Raw genomic sequence first — 18,243 nt, 5'->3', positions numbered from 1 at the left:
AAGTAACAAATGAAAAGTAACCCGACTCCACTGACCTGTGCAACCCAGCAGGAAGGATGGAAAAGAGGGGCCTTTAGCCTTGCCACAGTAGGACGGGTATGGAGTAGAGCTCCGTTCCTCGCTGCCTCCGTCTTCTGTCTCTCTGCACATCAGTTTCCAGGCTTGGTGAAAACAGCAGAATTGGAGTCATAGGAACAGGTACTGTGGGATACTGGAAATGTGGCAGAATTGCTACATCTTCAGGTTGCTGTCTATAAATACGAATGCGTTTAAGAAGCATTTATGTCCAAATAGCAAATCGATGGTTATGCTAGGGACAGTGGTTATTTTTCAAACATGGTGTATTATTTAGTTTGTGGGAGTTTTGCTCCACCAAATTGAATTCCAATGAAGAAATAGAAGTCAAAACAAATGGCAGGACCTGCTCGTTTCCCCCGTGACAACCACTGTAGGGTGTTCTTTGTGTTGTACCAGCTAATCTCCCAGCCCACACTAACACCTTCTAGTTATGAAAGAACCCTGCTGTGAAGGCATAAAGGCATAGTTTGATTGTTTTTTTTTATTTTTCATAATTCACGTACTAGTGATAGTTGAAGCTTCTGCTTTAAGAAGAAAAATCTTATTTTGAAGTGGAAGAATACTCTTAGATTCCCGGAATTAGAGCATTTAGAATATTAGTTTCATTGTGATGCATTGCCCATTTCCAGTATAGTTGAACCTTCTTTCATTTCTAACTATGGCCCAGAAGCAGGTGAGCAGCATGCAGTTTGCTGACAGTAGTCACTGCGTTAAGATGACATGATGCTAGTAGAATTATAATGTAGCCAGAAAGTCATTTTCAGTTCAGAAGGTTAAGTATTATATACTGCATGACCAAATAAATGTCAACTACATGATGAGTTCGCAAGGCAACATTTCCCCGCATTGGATGGCTTAGAGATGAAGGATTATGAGTAAACTGTAAGGATGTGAATTTTGCATAGGAATATTATAATTATAATTTAGAAGTATTGAAAAATACTTTATGAAGATTAAATTTACATGCAGGATTAAATACTGTTATGGGCCCATTATTTACTTAAGGCCATTTAGGAAGAGGTCTTAGAGGCAGTCTTGGTCACTGCTCTCTAGTTTGTATTTCTTCATTTTCTACAAGGTTTCTCTGTATTACTGTGAGACAGAATGACACCTGAATAAATAATATATGAATGGTCTGGATTTGAGCCCAGCAAGAGATGTCGTGCCTGCTTATGCATGGAGAGTTTGCGGTTTGCCTGCACCTCTCAGAGCATTGGCCAACTAACAACCACATTGGCCAAGTTTTCATTATGCTCAATAGAGTGCAAATGCCTCAGGGCATTTTTAAGTACCTTAATTGAGAGACATTATATGCCTAAAGAGAAATATTTAGGACATTTGGCAAAGAAGGCATAAAATGCAGCAAACTCCACACATTCCATTGTGAATACAGATCAACCGATACGATCAGGCAATAGCTCACTGTTGGATTTAACTTAGCAAGAATAAAGTATAACACAAATTTCTACAGAAAATGGTGATTTGAGAAACCCCATAAACTGAAGGATCACCATGCCTACCTGGATATAGGTTTCCATGTAGGAAACTGAACAGTGAAACCTGTCTTTGTTTTTCCACTGGGAAGAGGAATTGTGGGAAAGCATGGGCTGGGGACAGGCAAATATCCCAGGATGATGTTTCCAGGATTTCTCTGTAAGACTTAGGAATAGCCCAATCTCTCTGTTTTGCACCAAGGACAATTTCAGAGGCAGCAAGCAGCCTTAGAAGAAAATGATATTACAGTAGTGTCTGAAGATATTGCCAGGATGGCTTGTCTGCCTTACCCTTAGTGGAAATTATACTGAAACAGGGTGCAAGCACTTTCCATCTCTCAGAACCTCAGTAAATGTGTGTAAAATGTGTGAATGCTAATGGCTAGGACGCTTTGCTCACAGATGTAGATACTGGTATGCCTGGTAAAGTGATACTGGTTACACTCACCTCCCGTCACAGACTGGCCAGCAGGGGGAAGCATTGAGAACCAGGAGCTTTGGGATGGAAGGTGAAGACCGCTCTTTCATAACCGGCAGGGGCAAATTTAGCAAAGATCAAAAGGTCTCCGGGATGGGAGAGATATGTCTTCCAGAGTCCTGAGAGCAACCATTGAACTATTTGGAAATGCCTCAGGGAGTTTTGACATACAGAGAATCTTCTTTCCTACTTACTAGGCTTGCAAACGGACTGAGACAGAAGTTCCTAAAATTTTATGTGACTCATGAGTTTCTACTTTTTAATATCTCTTATCTTCCTTTGTGAACTCCCTCTTAGTCCAAAAACAGGCTCACTGCATTTGCTGAGCAGTGAACCTGTCATGCTGGCCCTTAGTTCCTACTGCCCCCGCCTGGAGCCTCTCACCCTGGGCACAGCTGCTGGGCACTCATGTCCCCGGTCAGGTACACAGTGTAAGGCTGCAATGGGCCGATGTCCTCACATTCAGAGTTCTTATGAGGAATGAATTAAATACTGGCTATGGAAGTCTTTTATGAATTGGGAAGCACCTTACCCAGCACAGCACACAAAAGAACACTGGATTTAGAATCAGGTTGATCCAAAGTCAACGTTCACCAGTTTAGTTCCACTGGACTCAATTTATCACTCAAAAAAAAAAAAAAAAAAAACCCCTGGGACAATGACGTGGAGATTCACACTTGTGACCACTTGGGAGCTAACAACTCATTCTAGGCTTTGTAAACTGATATACAATATACAAATTATTGACTTACTATGATTAAAGCAGTAAGACTGCCACATCCTCATCACTGTGAGTTTAACCCTCAAATTTGGGTAGTGTCCAGAGAGCAGATATTGCTGAAGGTCAGACTTTCTGTAATTCTGTTTTCCATGGTGATGCATGAACTCTCGGTGTTTATTATTTTAAAGAGGGAGATAGTTATCCTGTGAATCAGGTAACTTACATTGGCATAACCAATCTATGCCCTCCTTATGGGCAGACTTCAGAGAATGTCAATTTCTCACTGGGATGCTAATGTGTTTACTGTGGATTCTGTTCCTCCAAGAAGACCCACACCAGAATCAGAAGGTGTGTAAGTAGCAAGAAGGGAGAGGAGCCAAATGTTTCAGAGTCTCAGACCATCCTGTGGCCAGTGAGACTGGGATTCCTTGGATCTTCCACTTGGTAATATGTGGATGGTACAGCAAGCCTTCGCCTCTGTATCTGCCTTTCTGTACATGTCCGTGTCCGTTGTGGTTTGAATGAGAAATGTTCCCATAGCCACATTAACACTTGGTCCCCAGCTGGCAGTGCTGTTAGGAAAGGTTGTGGCACCTTGAGGGTTTGTAGACTGGTCCTGCTTCCTGTTCACTTTCTACTTTCTGAGTATGGCCATAGTGAGACCAACCAGTTTCCTGCTCCTGCCAACTTTCCCTGCCTGTTGCCATGTCTTCCTTGCCACAAGAGACTGTATCCCTAAAAACTGTAAGACAAAACAAATCCTTTCTCCATTAAGTTGCTTTTGTCTGGGTATTTTAAAGCAATAAAAAGTAAAACTAAAACAACAACTTATTACTCTTACAAACAATGCAAAGGGAACCGGTTCCGTCAGTTTTATTATTCAGTTATCTGTGGGTTTCCATCTGGTCTTAAAAGCCCAGGAGACATCTATTTAAGATAACTTAAGTACAAGGCAGTTCTTCCCACATCCATCATGCCTTGACCTCCCAGTTTGAATTCCTGAAGTCTCCCTCTTGGACATTCTTCAGTGCTGATACCAGGATCAAGTGACATGACACGAGCAGAGACGTCCTGACACACAGACGATATTCTGTAAGCGGATTCCCTGTTCTCTGTCCCCTTCATGCTACAAACTTCAACAGCCTTATTGGTGTTGTGTAACTTCTCTGCCAATCCCCTGCCTCTGCTTCCCCTGGAGAAAAACTCCGGCCTATGTCTGCTGGAGGCTTCTTTCAGTAAGGCGGTTTCTAGGTTCAGGACCTTTGTCCTCTTTCAATCTTTAACAAGCATTGGGGGACACCTCTCTTTGATTTCTAGCTTCTCTCTCTATAGGAGCTCAGAAATACTTCCTTATTAAGGTTAGGTAGGGGATTAGTGACCATTGTTTGTTCTAGACTCCATCCTCTCTGGGCTAGGTCCCATTTGGAAGTAGCCCTTCCCTTATATTTTAGCCTTCAAACCCAGAAGTCCCCTTCAACAGATAATCAGGAGTGTCTTTAGGTGGGGAGATGGTTCAGCAGTTAAAGCACTTGTGCACAAGCATGAGGCCTGAGGTGGATCTGCAGAAGCCATCTAATCTGGGTGAGCATGGCGGCCAGCCTGTAAATCCCGCACTCAGAAGGTGGAGATGGCTGTCCTGAGCAAGGTGCTTGTGGAGACTAGCTGTGTGGATGAGCTCTGAGTTTCACTGAAAGCTCCCTCAACAACAGGACAGAGAGTGATCGAAGATTCTTAAGTTCATCTAAGTCGTATAGAAAGAGGGCAGATTGTCAGAGCTCAGGCTTCACCTTCACTGTGATGGTGTCCTGAAAAGTCCTACCAATGCTTTTCCTGGGTCATCAAGTCACTCTTCATAAGGGGCCTGTGTTTTGGTTGTACTGCTCAGGCCCAGACAGCACGTCTCCCAGGCAGAATCACTTCTCTAGAATCTTCCTGGTACTTCTCTAATCTAAAATTCTGGTTTTATTATTGGCTTTTTCCCTTCATGTTTAAAATTTGCCAGCAATGTCTGTAGACACTTTGCTCACATTTCAGGCTTGAATAACTAATTGAGTTGTCTTTTATGGGTACTACCATAAACTATTTAGCAGATTACTGTCAGCCACCTTTAATCCTTTCCCTGTGCCTCCTTTGGATCAGTGACAGAAGTACCCAAGCAGGAAGCACTCACAACTGGTGAGGGAGACAGTACTCAGAAATAAGCAGCTCTAAGCCTTGATAAGTCATCCATTAGAAGCCAAGCCTGGTGATGCATGTTTGTAATCCTAGCCCTTAGGAGGCTTGCTAGTTCAAGACCAGCCTGACCTGTTCAGAGAGAGTGGATTTGTTTTGTTTTAAGCATTCTAGCACTATCCATTCATTTATGGGACCTGTGATGCCCTAATTCACTTTAATTGTTGACTTGACTCATCCTAAAGTCATTTGAGAAGGAAACCTCAACTGAGGAATTGCCTAAATCAGATTGGCCTGCGGGCACGCCTGGGGGTGGTTATCTTGATTGTTAATCGATGCAGGAAGGTCTGCTCACTGTAGGCAGCACCATTCCCTTGGTGGTTGGTGCTAGGATATATTAAAAAAAAACTAGCTAAAATAGATACAAATAACACTATACAAACTGAGCAGATTCTATTTATGTATTTAGAAATGTATGTGTATATACATATACAGATGTAACAAGAAAGAACAGAGATTTAAGAAAAGTCCACAATGGTTGGGAGGAGGGGAACCACCTTAGGTGTTTGAGAGTGTACGGTACTTGTGAGTGTGATGGTTTGAATGAAAATGACCTCCATAGGCTCATAGAAAGTAGCACTATTAGAAGGTGCTGTCTTGTTGGAGTAGGTGCCGCCTTGTTGGAGAAAGGGTGTCACTGTGGGGTGGCCTTTGGGGTTTTGGGGTTTCAGAAGCCTAAACAAGCCAGACCCAATGGCTCTCTCTCTGCCTGAGGTCTGCTGATCCAGTTGCAGACCCTCAGCTACTTCTCCATTATCATGTTTGCCTGCATGACACCATGCTTCCTATTATGACTACAATGAACTAAACCTCTAAACTGTGAACCAGCTCCAATTAAATTTTTCCCATTGTAAGAATGGTCATGGTTATGATGTCTCTTCACAGTAATAAAACGACAAAAAAACAAAAAACAAAAACAAAAAAAATAAAAACAAAAAACAAACAAACAAACAAACAAAAAAACAAAAACAAAAGAGCTAAAAAGAAAAAAAGAAAAGAAAAACGACAGGAGTCTTAGTTGACAGTGACCAAACCCCAGCTAAAACATGCTAAGAGGGGTGGGAGAGTGTGTAATGTGTTTATTGGTATTTATTGGTTCAAGCTAGGACAAGGTCGAGTGGCGCAGTATTGGGGGTAAGAGTTACAAATAGACCTGGGAAAATCTAGAGCCGGAAGAGTGGGCGCCACTGTGACCCTTCCCACCTCCTGAGGGCACGGCTCTGCTCTTAAGTTCAGACCATTTCAGCCAACAATATTCAATCTGTCCACTTTATAGCCCACACAGAATCATCATCCTGTAGAAAATAATCTAGGGGTGAATGCTAATTTGTCTGTCTTGAGCCAGGTAGCAACTTTTCATCTTATCAGGTGAAACTTGAGACTGAAGCAGGTCTTCAGAGAAAGCTTTGTTACCATGGAGACATATGAATGCCTCAGAAAAAGAGAATCAAATTGCTATTAGGAAGATTACCAGTTATAAAGATTTTTTTGCCCAAATGACCTAAAGTGTAATGATAATAGGCCCAGTTGACCTTTTGCTAGATTCTAGGATCTGGATGACTATGTTTAGCCATTAACCAATTACCTTACTTGGTAAAGTGTTGTGCAATGTGGTGTTTTGAATTATGCATACATTGTAGAATGTCTAAATCAAGATCATTAACATGGGTTGTTACATGTTTATTTATTCTTTTTGTGGCAAGAGCACCCAAATTCTACTGGGCAACTCATTATATCCTATAGGTACCATGCGGTATATTGTGGTGGACCGTCAGAATTTTTTCAACTTTTCTTGTGTATTTCTCTGTAAATTATGCCCCTTTTGGTATCCAGGAACTCCACTTTCAAGGGAGAAGGAAATGTACCAGGTTACATGACAAGCCCTTGACCCCGTATTCTTGAGTAAGCTGCTTTTGAGCTTAGAGCCTTCCGGGCACTATGAGTTTTGCAGAATCATGTCACGTTTCCTCTCTAAAGAAGGTGAAAGTCCATGAAAATATTTGAACTTAAGTTGTTGTTGTTTTTATTGAATTCCTTAGGACCACCAGCTTAAAGTGTAATATCACTGCGACTAACCAGATAACAATCTGTAGCCTTCGCCTTTATCCAAGGTGGTCCAGGCATGAACCTTTTTGGAGGAGAGCAAGGAGTTGTGCTCCAACTGTGCCTGCCTGCCACTGCCATATGTAATGTTGCTCTTTGATGCCTCTCTTAGTCTTGCATTGCTTCAGTAACTTGGACTGACAGACAGACAGACAGACCCAGATACTCAGAAAAGCTAGGATCCAGTGTGCTGCACTCTGGGATGGAGAAACCACAGCACCCCAGAAGCTTAGCATGTTTACTATATACAGCTGAACAGAGAGGCAGCATTACTGAATGCAGCTAAACAAGGAAGCAGGATTTATTGACTATAGCAGAACAAGGAGGTAGGTTAATCTTTGCAGGAGCGTCTTTGTGGGGATCAATCTTCAGGCTGTAAATGTCCAGGAGGAGGCAGCTCAGTGAACATTTTCTTCACACACTATTGACATTCATACACAGACCAAAAGGAAGGCTTTTCCATCTTCCTGAGCTTCACCAGGAGCTGAAAAGTTTTGGCATCCCTATGGGTTTGAGGCTAGGGTCCTTGATATGGCTAACCCGTGTCAACAGCACACTATACCCAGAGCATGACATACTCAAGGCTTCCTCAACTTCCCACAGATGGCACCATTGTCACTGGGGATTCTTTAGACTGAAAAGTCCTGAAATGATCATTTTTTACCCTAGTACATTCATTGATTCACATTGGTTCACTGGTGTGTGTGTGTGTGTGTGTGTGTGTGTGTGTGTGTGTGTGTGTGTGTGTATGGTGTTAAAGAAAGATGGAAACCTTTCATTTATCATGAACATATTGTTATTATCATTTTTCCTGATTCTCTATAATGGTTTTTAGTTAATATTTACTTAGTATAGACATTAAGCAGTTTCATTATGTTATTTCCTTGCATACATATCACTTTCTGTACTTTGTTCTCTATTACTTCCCTCAGATGTTTCTCGCTGTTTTCTTTCCTCCTCTAAATAGTGCCTCATCTACTTTCATGCCATGTAAATGTATGTATAAATAATTAAACATAGATTCTATTTGAAAGAAAAAATTGAAACATTTGGTCTTTTTTTTCCTTCCTAATCCTTGTTTCTTTCCCCTTGCTCTAGACTGATTCCTCTTCCATCACAGCCCCCCTACCTACATTGAAACCTTGATTGCACATAAAATTGAACATAGGCAATCACTGTCTCTGTGCATGCAGCAATTTTGTGAAAATGGATGGTCTCCAGTTCCATCCATTCACCTGCCCATGAAATCTCCATTTTTCCACACTACATTTTCTTTATCAATTTATCTGTTGAGGACAATCTAGGTTCCAGATCTCAGCTGCTATATAGACAGCGTCATAAAAACATCCACATGTTTCCATGCTTAGATTCCTCTGGGTCTGTATCCAGGCATGATGGAACTGGATCCTATGGAACTTCTGCTTTTAGTGTTTTCAGGAGATCCTATATTGCTTTCCATGGTGGCTGTATCACTTTATAGACCCAGTATCCCTTATGAGAGCCCCTCTTTCCATACATTATAGTCAACAATTTTTTTTCTTGTCATTTGCTTCTGATGATACATATTTTGACTAGGGTGCTCAGAGTAGTTTTAGTTTTGATTTATGTCTTAGGGCTTTACTGCTGTGAACAGATACCACGACCAAGGCAACACTTCTAAAGGACATTTAATTGGGGCTGGATCACAGGTTCAGAGGTTCAGTCCATTATCATCAAAGTTGGAAGAATGGCCATGTCCAGGCAGACATGGTGCTGGAGAAGGAGCTGAGATTTCTGCCTCTTGTTCTGAAGGCAGCGAAGAGAAGACTGGCTTCCAAGCATGAGGAGGAGGTCTCAAAGCCTCCTCCACAATGACAAACTTCCTCCAACAAAGTCACACCTCCTAACAGTGCCATCACAAGAGTCAAGACCATGAAAATTGAAGTTTTTGTTGACAGAGGTGTTCTAATTCTTGTAATTAAAAGATGGGTAAATGGTGGTTCTTTTTCTCCCCTATTTACACTGAGGTTTAGCTGACTTTCTGTTGTAAACACGATTCGTTGCCTGCTTTCTATCTCCAGACATTCCTCTCAATAATTCTTCTGCTTTCTCGAGACTATTTTTCTTTCTTGAGTGTATTTAGAATTCCTTTACGGAATTTTACACAGTGCTTCATTTTGCGTTCATGTTGAAATACTCTTAGTTCTTTATCAAATTTAAAAAGAAAATTTTCATAGCCACCTCGGTTGGAAATTATTGGCCTTTGGAGCTTGAAATATATATTTGCTTGAAATATATATTTTTCTAATATCTTGGCTTGGGATGATTTTTTTTTCTGAGAAGTCTGATTTTTTTAAAGATGTGTTTACTTTTGTGAGTTAGCATTTTATCTTTTAGCTTTTAGTGTTATTTCTTTGTTTTGATGGCATTTTGACTACAGTGTACCATGGAGAGGTTCTCTAGTCATGCCTATTTTTAAAGTTTGCTTTGATATTCATTTCTTTCCCTAGACTTGACAAAATTTCTGTGATTCCTTAAATTTCCTATGCCACTAGTTTTAAAAAAAAATATCCCAGCCTCCTCTATACCATTACTAGGGTAGATATGGTCTCCTATTTATATTCAATAGAATCTGAAATTTGTAGCCATGCTAATTTTTATTTGATATTTGAATGTAGTGTTCCCTCTACCTTTACCACGTCCCTGGTATGCTTTCTTCTGTTTGATCAGGTCTCTTGGTGACGAATTGCCCTTTGTTTTCTATTTGATTCATTGTTTCCCTTGTCCACATTTCCTTTCTTTTCACCCCTTGCCCCACCTCAATTGTCTAGTTTGCATGTCTTATCCATTTTGCTGATGCTCTCATCTGTGTTTCTGGTTCTCTTCCTCAGGACTGGAATTTTCTTCCTTCATTGTTTGTATCTTCTTTTGTGTTGTTGATTATTTTTATAAGTAAGCACATACATTATTCATCTGGTATTTTGGGACTCATACTGCCTTGCCTTGTCATACTTCTTGGATGTCTCCTCCGGTTTAATTGGAGCCCCGTAGTGAGTGCTTAATTCCTAGTACCATCCACAGGGAGAAAAGCTGCTATTACAGCAACAACATCAAACTAAACAAAATATAGAAATATACTTAAAATTGATTAAAGACTGGTCATATACCAGTAAAACAGCAAATACAAAACTTGAGTAGAGCGTGTGGCAGAGAGCATTAGGGTAAATGCAGACATCCTAGCTGAATGAGTTAAAGGGGACAGGAAAGGGGAAATAAAAGGAAAAAAAGAGTAAAGAAGAACATTGTAGAGAGGAAGAGGAAAGTTCAAGAACTTAAGAATTTCCCAATAGTGGAGAAATGCATAAGCAAAATTAATGTAAGAATGCAAGTTATATATAAAACCTTTAAAAGATAAATCCAAGGAATCACTAAAGGTATGGTAAAAGGGAAAGGGGTGGGCACAAAAGGGAAATAAAAGGATTATGCCATGTGATGATGATCTTTATGACCAACTAGAGAGGATAAAGAGTCATCTAAGAAACATGTCTCTGGGTGTGTATGTACAGGACTTCATACCCACCCTAAGCATGGACAGTACTTCTCTGTGGTCAGGGTTCTTAGGCTAAATAAAAAGGAGAAAGCAAGCTAATATTAGCAGTTATGGTTCCCTGCTCCCTGACTATGTGTGCCAAGGACTGGCTGCTTCACACTCCTGCTGTGGTAAATTCATCGCTACAATAGACTGTAACTTCTGTGACCTCAAATGGGTCTTCCTCCCTTAAGTGATTTTATCATTCATTTGTTACACAGTAAGAAAATTAACCAATAGACATGCTTCAACAAAATCAGAAGGAATGACAAAAATTTGAAAGCCTCTCTATTTACAAGGTAGAAACACTGCTAAAACCCCACTGAAAGGAAAGGAGAAACTGCAGTGAAGGGGTTTTGTGGCGGCTTCCTTTAGGGTCATCTAAGGTTGGATTCTGCCAGGTAGATGCAAGCAAGGGATGATCTATGGATATGGGCAGTCTTGTCTGTTGTACGGTTTAAGCTGGTGCGGAGCCTGCTCGGGTGTCTTCAGAGCTGTGTTCATTGCATGTCTTTCCTTCTCTGTGAACCAAGAGATTCTGCCAGTCATATTAACTGTGCAACTCTGACCCAGCCATGTTCTCACACCTTCCCAGAGATGGGTCGGTTTAACTCCAAAGCTCTCAGATGATCAGGTTGGGTCCTGCTATTGGCACAGCATCCTCTTGTTCTCTTACTTCCTGAGCCAAGCCTCCTGCCACCTGCTTTTCAGTGTCTGACCTTACTGCTTTCTGTAACTGCCTCCTCTATGTGTCTTCCATTGGGGCTGCATGGTTGACCTCAGGCTCTCTGACTTATGATTATCCCCATGTTCACACCTTCAAGATGGTGCCTAAGCATAGAGCTCTGAGCCCAGGGTAGGGTATGACATGAATTTTCCCTCCACTGCTGGAGGGAGCCGCTGGAGGCGTCAGTCTCAAAGAAAACTACAGCAGGCTTTGAGTTATGTGAGCACTGTGGGCTTGACTGTGGGCGGGGCTGTGAGCCTCTTATCATTAGAGCCACCAGGCTCTCTCTAATGATAAAGTTTCAGCTTCCCTAACTCCACATCGCAGAACTACTGTCCTGGAGCTGTGTCAGCACCTTTCAACTATCCTATCTCCCAATGCCTTCCTGAAATGTCTTATCTCGTTGCTTTAGAATCTAGTATTTTCTTTCTTTTTAACATTTATTTATTTATTTATTTTGTGTGTGTGTGTGTGTGTGTATGTGTGTGTGTGTGTGTGTGTATCTATGTATGTATGTATGTTCCAGAAAACACATACGTGTACAACAATGACAACTTGTTGGGATGGGTTCACTCTTTTCATCATGTGGGACCCTGGCAAGCATGGTTACCTGCTGATCTAGTTCACCAGCCAGTAGAGAAGGAATCACATGAATGATTCTTCCCATGGCTAGAGACACTTGGAAAATATACAAAAATGAAAGACACACAAATTGTACACAAACAAACACTTATAGGTTTTAACCTATGAGAGTTGATTCACAATACTTTTGAAACAGTCATGTAAAGCTATGTTCGTGTGTGTGGCTTCCTGCATGCTTTGACTGGAACCTACTTTTAGCTCTTGGCATTTTCTCTCCTCATATTGTATCCAACACAACAAGGCATAACGCTGGTCTTTTAACTAAGTGTCAAACGTGAACTTAATTCCCTTCTAGAGGGTAGGATCCAGAGTATAGAATCTTCATGGCTCTTTTCCCATCTTTGGTTTTGCAGATTGAGAAATGGCATGTAACATACCTAATCAAAGACAGCGGGCTATGTCAACATCAGGAGAAAGTCTGTATGAAATCCTTGGTCTGCATAAGGGAGCATCATGTGAAGAAATTAAGAAAACCTACAGGTACCATGGACGTTCAGTGGGGACCGTTCCTGCTACTGCTGGTGGTTTCTGGTGACTGGCAAGTGGTACCAAATTAAAAACATAAGCTTCTTGCCAAGACCAGCTGATCTGAACTGGACTCATGTTTCCTCCCCTGTAATGTTGACTGTTCAGAGCAGTTAGGGATAACAGCGATTTTTGAAAGAATTGCTGTATGGTGCCTGGCCTAAGGAAAGGGCAGTTAGTGATCTAGACTGGGGAGAGGGAGTCGTTAGGAAGGAGGAGGGCAGAAACCTAAGCAAATTAATAGCTGAACTTTAACCCATGTGACATGCCATCACTAGATCTGGCATAAAGGTTTGTCACATGCTGTACTGTCAACTACACTGGCCTTTAGTTTTGCTCTTTTTATAGCTGACTTCTTCTAAGAGTCACTGTAAGGGAAAACTGAAATATTTTACTTAAAATTCTAAGGACTAAAAATGCATATTAAGTATAAAATACTTTGCTAATTTTAAACCATCAAAATGAAGATAATATGCATCTTTAATTTTAACCTTTAAATAATTTTTATGGACAGTTTGTCTCCTTCATCCTTTGCTGTGTAGATAAGACAGTAAAGGATTAAACTGCCTTTAGTTTCCACCCATCTTTCTTTCTCCTAAATACTGTAATGAAAATATCTCCATGTTACTAAATATCCCATTTTCATGGTTATAGACTATGGTTATTCTCACTGTGTTTAGTCATTTTACAAGCATCGATTATTTAACGTGAAAGTTATTTTAGTTTCTTTCTAAAGAACTAAATCACAGTATGTGTTTCCAATTGTTTCCTAATAGAGGAGTAAGGTTAAACTTTTATAAGCCAAAATGAATCAAAACATGATAATTTTAATTAGTATATACTTGGTTCTGTCTTGAACCATTTTTTGTTTGTTTGTTTGTTTTTTCCCGGAGCTGAGGACTGAACCCAGGACCTTGTGCTTGTTAGGTCAAGTGCTCTAGCACTGAGCTAAATCCCCAAGTGAACTGAGTTTTTTTTAAAAGCTTATAATTCTTTTTTTTAATGTATGGAATTTAACATTTTTCAAAATAGAAAAATTGTTAGTAATTTTTGTAATGTCTTTGTCCTATTTGTCAAGGCTAAAATGCCTCCCTCAATTACAGTATTATAAATGTATCAACTTCCTTCTCCTTTTAGTACGTTAGTGATTTGCTTTGACATTCACTCTTTGATCCTTCAGGTATTTTGGTATAAGGGATTGAGGAAGGATTTCAGACTCGGTTTTGTGAAATCAGCAGCCCACCAATATTTATTGATATCTCCAATTTTACTAATAATGAGACCTCCTTTGGCCTTGAGCTTCACCATGTGATAAACTATGGGAGCTTATGCAAGTGACAGTCCTTCAGGCTGCCATTTGTTTGCCATTTGGTCCATTGTTTGAAAGTGGTGGACGCTGTGTAAGGTGATGTAGATCTTGTAACACATGTTTCACCTGGAGTGCTGGGGGCAGAGAAGGATTTATTTGGCACCAGAGCTTCATAAGTGTGCCTAGGAGTGGCTGAAACACATCTGATGAGCAGCCTAGTCGGAACATTTTTGAACTTTGCTTAAGGCTTCAGACCATTGTTGTGAGGTCCTTGGGGATGGGAATGAGAACAGTTGCACTTTAGGTTTAGTAACAATAAAAATGTCCTCCAAAACGAGGAGTAAAGAGGCTATACCAAACTTCCTTGCCATTCTTAAAGCTCAATTTACAAATGTGACTTTTAATTGCCTTTATTAATTTTGGAAGCTGAGATTTCAGGTCATATCCTAATTACGGCATTAATTATGCCGTGCTGCTTGCAAGTTTAATAATCACAACATAAAATCTTTTCATGTAATCAGTGTCTTGCCATTAATTTTGTTTTAATGTCATACAAATATTATTTTTCAGCTGATTAGGGCACTAGCATGCAACCCAGAGCATCTTCTTCTACCTAAATTAGACATTTGTATTCTGCAAGTTATTCAAAATGCAGGAGCAGGCTGAAAATCCACTGAGAATATTATTCCTATATTCAGAGGTCTGCATTGAAACAGTGACAACATAGCGAGCTTAAAGCCAGTGAGATGTAATAAAATTACCGACTGTTGATCCATATGTTGTTTGACCTCAGGTCAGTGAGAAATGATAAAATTACTGACTGTTAATGATCTCTCAGGATCTTTTGCTTGTCCTCTTGAAAACAAGATCAAGTTAGAAAGTTTCTTCTTTTATCTTTATTCAAAATTTCTGATAGATATTAAATAATATATTCATTTGGATAAATACATGTTCCAGTTCATCTCCTCATGGGAAAAATGTTATTAATTTCTTGTATACTTTTCTAAAGAAAGCTCATGAGCAGGTAGAACTTCCAGACTGGGCAGGATGGAGTAGACTTATCTCTCACTGTACCTCTTGATAGGTTTGGCTGAAATTCTTGAAAATGATACAAGAGGCAACTAAGAGAAATCCGAGAGCTAGAACGAGGTGAATGGGCTAGTGACCTCGGAATTAAAGGAGTGGCAGCCATAAAACATCTTATGACCCTTCCATGCCTCAGCCATCAGAACAAGTCCTGTGTAATAGAAAGATTGTCAGTTGACAATCTTACCAATCACTCTACCATGCTAACAGGTTGAGTTCAGTAACTGTGGGAAGGGCTTAGAAAAGAAGTTCAGGATGAACCAGTAAAATTTACCCAGTATGAACAACAGAGAGACAATACATTGAAAATAGTCAAATTTGACTAAGCACTCAATCAAAATGGAGTCCCTCTCAGTTTTCTGGGTACTATAAAGAATGCTGAAAGTCTCGTGTAAGGGTGGAGCGATGGCAGTTAAGATCATTGTCTGCTCTTCCAGAAGACAAAGGTCCAGTTTCCATGATCCACATGAAAACTCACAACTGGCTATAACTCTAGTTGCATGGATTCAATGCCCTTTTCTCGCCTCAGTGCCCCCAGCAGGCATACATCTGGTACACAGACATACATGCATGCAGAACACCTATACACATAAAATAAAAATAAAAACTTTAAATGTTATAGAAGAAAGGCTCATAGGGAGAAAAAACTAATACATCATCAAAATAGCACCATAGAGGCTATGAAAATCAGATGCTTATTGGAATCACCTGCAAACATAAGCTGAGCCCTACATGTTAAACCTAAGCAGGTGACTATTATAATAGATAGAGCCCAAATATCTCCAGTCAAGATATCCAGATATGTTTTAATCACCTATCATAAAAAGAACTAAGAGAGTCACAACTTGAATGAGAAAGGTCATCAGCTGACTCCCATACTGACTGGAGACAGATATTGGAATTATCTGCTGAGTATTGAAAGTAAAACCATAGGGGTGTAGGAAAGGACTCAACACAAACAAATGAAGCTGAAAAAAAAAAATCACAGGAAAGAAAGCTCATAGCAAAAGAACCAAGTGGATGTACAATGGAGAAGTACCAGAAACCATGCTAACAGGTTGAGTTCAGTAACAGTGGGAAGGGCTTAGAAAAGAGTCACTGAAGTTCAGGATGAACCAGTAAAATTTACCCAATATGAACAACAGAGAGACAATACATTGAAAATAATCAAACTTTAGACATCCATGGCTTACTAATGGATTGCTGCATGGCATAGGAGTCTTCGCAGAAAGAAGAGACAGAGTACAGACTGAGAAAGTACTTGGGGAATTAATGACTGAATTAAATCTACCCAAATTTAGCCAAAAACCACAAACTATAGTTATAAGAACACAAGTGAATCTGAATAGGCTAGCAAAAGAAATCTAACCCAAACACAACATCATTAAACTTTTAAAAACTAAAACAAAGAAAAAGACTTGAAAATAGAGAGAGAAAACCCACCATCCTATCTACTGGGCAACAGCCACTCGAGTGACAGGCCTGAAGCAACAGATCTGCAAGAAAGTGGACACAGCATTTCTCAAGGAGGGAGGGAGAATTGCAAATATGGCATCTCAAAAATTTGTATTTCAGCTATCAGGGGGACGTTAAGGAAGTTAAGAAATACACAGACAAAAGACATCCAGAGGAATTTGGCACTGGTAGATCTATTCTTTAGAGTATGACATAAACTTGTGTGTGCCCACACAAATGTGCACACACATATACATACAATCTATGCTACATATGCAAGCACACACAAAAAAAATTAAAAGAATAAGTACTTGAAGAAGCTTTTCAAAATACAGGAAATTACAAAGTGAATGTCATGCAATGAAGAAAGAACAGTGGAGAAAGTTGAGATCTAGGTAAAATAAGACTACCCTCTCCATGGGCTTCCTACCATATGAACTGCTGGACCCAAAGTTATATCACCACATGGTACTTGATTGTCCTGGATGGCAGTAAAATTTACATACTTTACTAAAATCAGAAAACACTGATACCAATATATTCACAGACCAATAGAAGGCACCCACCACAAATGACTAAGATAACTATGTAATAACACTACAAAATAGAACAACATGTAATCCTAAAAAATGTTCAGATATCTCACAGGAAGACAAAAAAAAATAGAAAATGGGGGAAGAAGTAGCAAACAGAAACAAAACAAAACAAAAGAAAGAAAATTAGAAAAAGACTTAATCCTTAACATAAGATGGACTGTCGGTAGCAAGGACGTATGTTTCTTTCCTTGAACAGTTTGAATACACTATCCATCTCATTTCATTCATTACATTTTAACAACAAATCCCACCAATAACCAGCTCCCAAAGGGTCTTACTCTTTACTGCCATGGTACAGATGTGCCATGAGTTCATCAAGTTTCGGTTGGCAGTCATGGTTTTAGTGTGAAATGTGCCCAATAGTTTTTATGTTTGAAAAAGTTGGTCCACATCTAGTGGCATTGTTTTGGAAGGTCATGGACCTTTTAAGAAGTGGAGCGGAGGTGGAGGGAGTGTGTCATTAGAGGTGGTCCTTGAGGTTATATAGTCCTGCACTACTTTCTGTCCACTCACTGACTTCTGGGTGCAGGTCAATGGAACCAACCACCTCATACTCCTGCCATCATGTATTCCCTGCCAGGATTGATGGGATCCTACCAAGTTGTAAGCCAAAACGAGCTCTTCCTCTCAAGTTACTATTTGTCAGGTATTTATTTGCTCACATCAGCAAAAAGGGTGACTAATTAGGGGTCATTCCTCAAGGCTGTCTTTTTGAACAGTGTTTGAGCTTCTCATGGAGGGAAACTTCATTGCCACAGAAAGTTAGGGAAAAGTGGAAGAAGTAAAATAGTCTTGGTTTCCATTCTTTTCCCAATCATGTGTTCTGACCCCAAATTCCTGACACAAAGATCCACATTATGCAAATAAACCACTTGTTTATTCAATTTTGGTTGTTTCTGATTAGGGATCTGAAATTACAGATAGCCAGTGCCCATAAACAAGGGCATGTGTGGATTGGGAAAGGAGATGCTCTTTAAGGGTGGCATACAAAATTGAGAAGAAGATTTTTGGCACCTTCAGTCCTTTATGCCTTTAGAGAATTACCATAAGTAGCTGCTTCAAAGACCACATAAATCTCTCTGGTGTCTACGGATAAATCCATCACAGGGCCTGTGAAATGTCTTTTCTTTTCAATTTCTGAAATTCAACTATGCTTCATTAAGTAACTGTTCTAGTAGAGTTCCCTACTACCTCAAAGGACAGTAGGGGAAAGTGACAATAGGAAGGCTT

General features: G+C 40.1%; 1 protein-coding gene across 1 annotated transcript in view; it reads left to right on the top strand.

The window, feature by feature from the left end:
- Window positions 1–18,243, top strand: part of Dnajc5b (DnaJ heat shock protein family (Hsp40) member C5 beta) — an 80,702-nt gene that overhangs the window by 21,461 nt on the left and 40,998 nt on the right. Inside the window, exon 2 of the mRNA XM_032896805.1 lies at window positions 12,396–12,522. Within this exon, the coding sequence (XP_032752696.1) occupies window positions 12,404–12,522 (119 nt within the window). The 5' untranslated portion in view covers window positions 12,396–12,403. The remainder of the gene's footprint in view (window positions 1–12,395; window positions 12,523–18,243) is intronic.

The sequence above is a fragment of the Rattus rattus genome, chromosome 3, assembly GCF_011064425.1.
Source record: "Rattus rattus isolate New Zealand chromosome 3, Rrattus_CSIRO_v1, whole genome shotgun sequence".
Taxonomy (NCBI): domain Eukaryota; kingdom Metazoa; phylum Chordata; class Mammalia; order Rodentia; family Muridae; genus Rattus; species Rattus rattus.
This window is presented reverse-complemented; position numbering and strand designations above follow the sequence as displayed.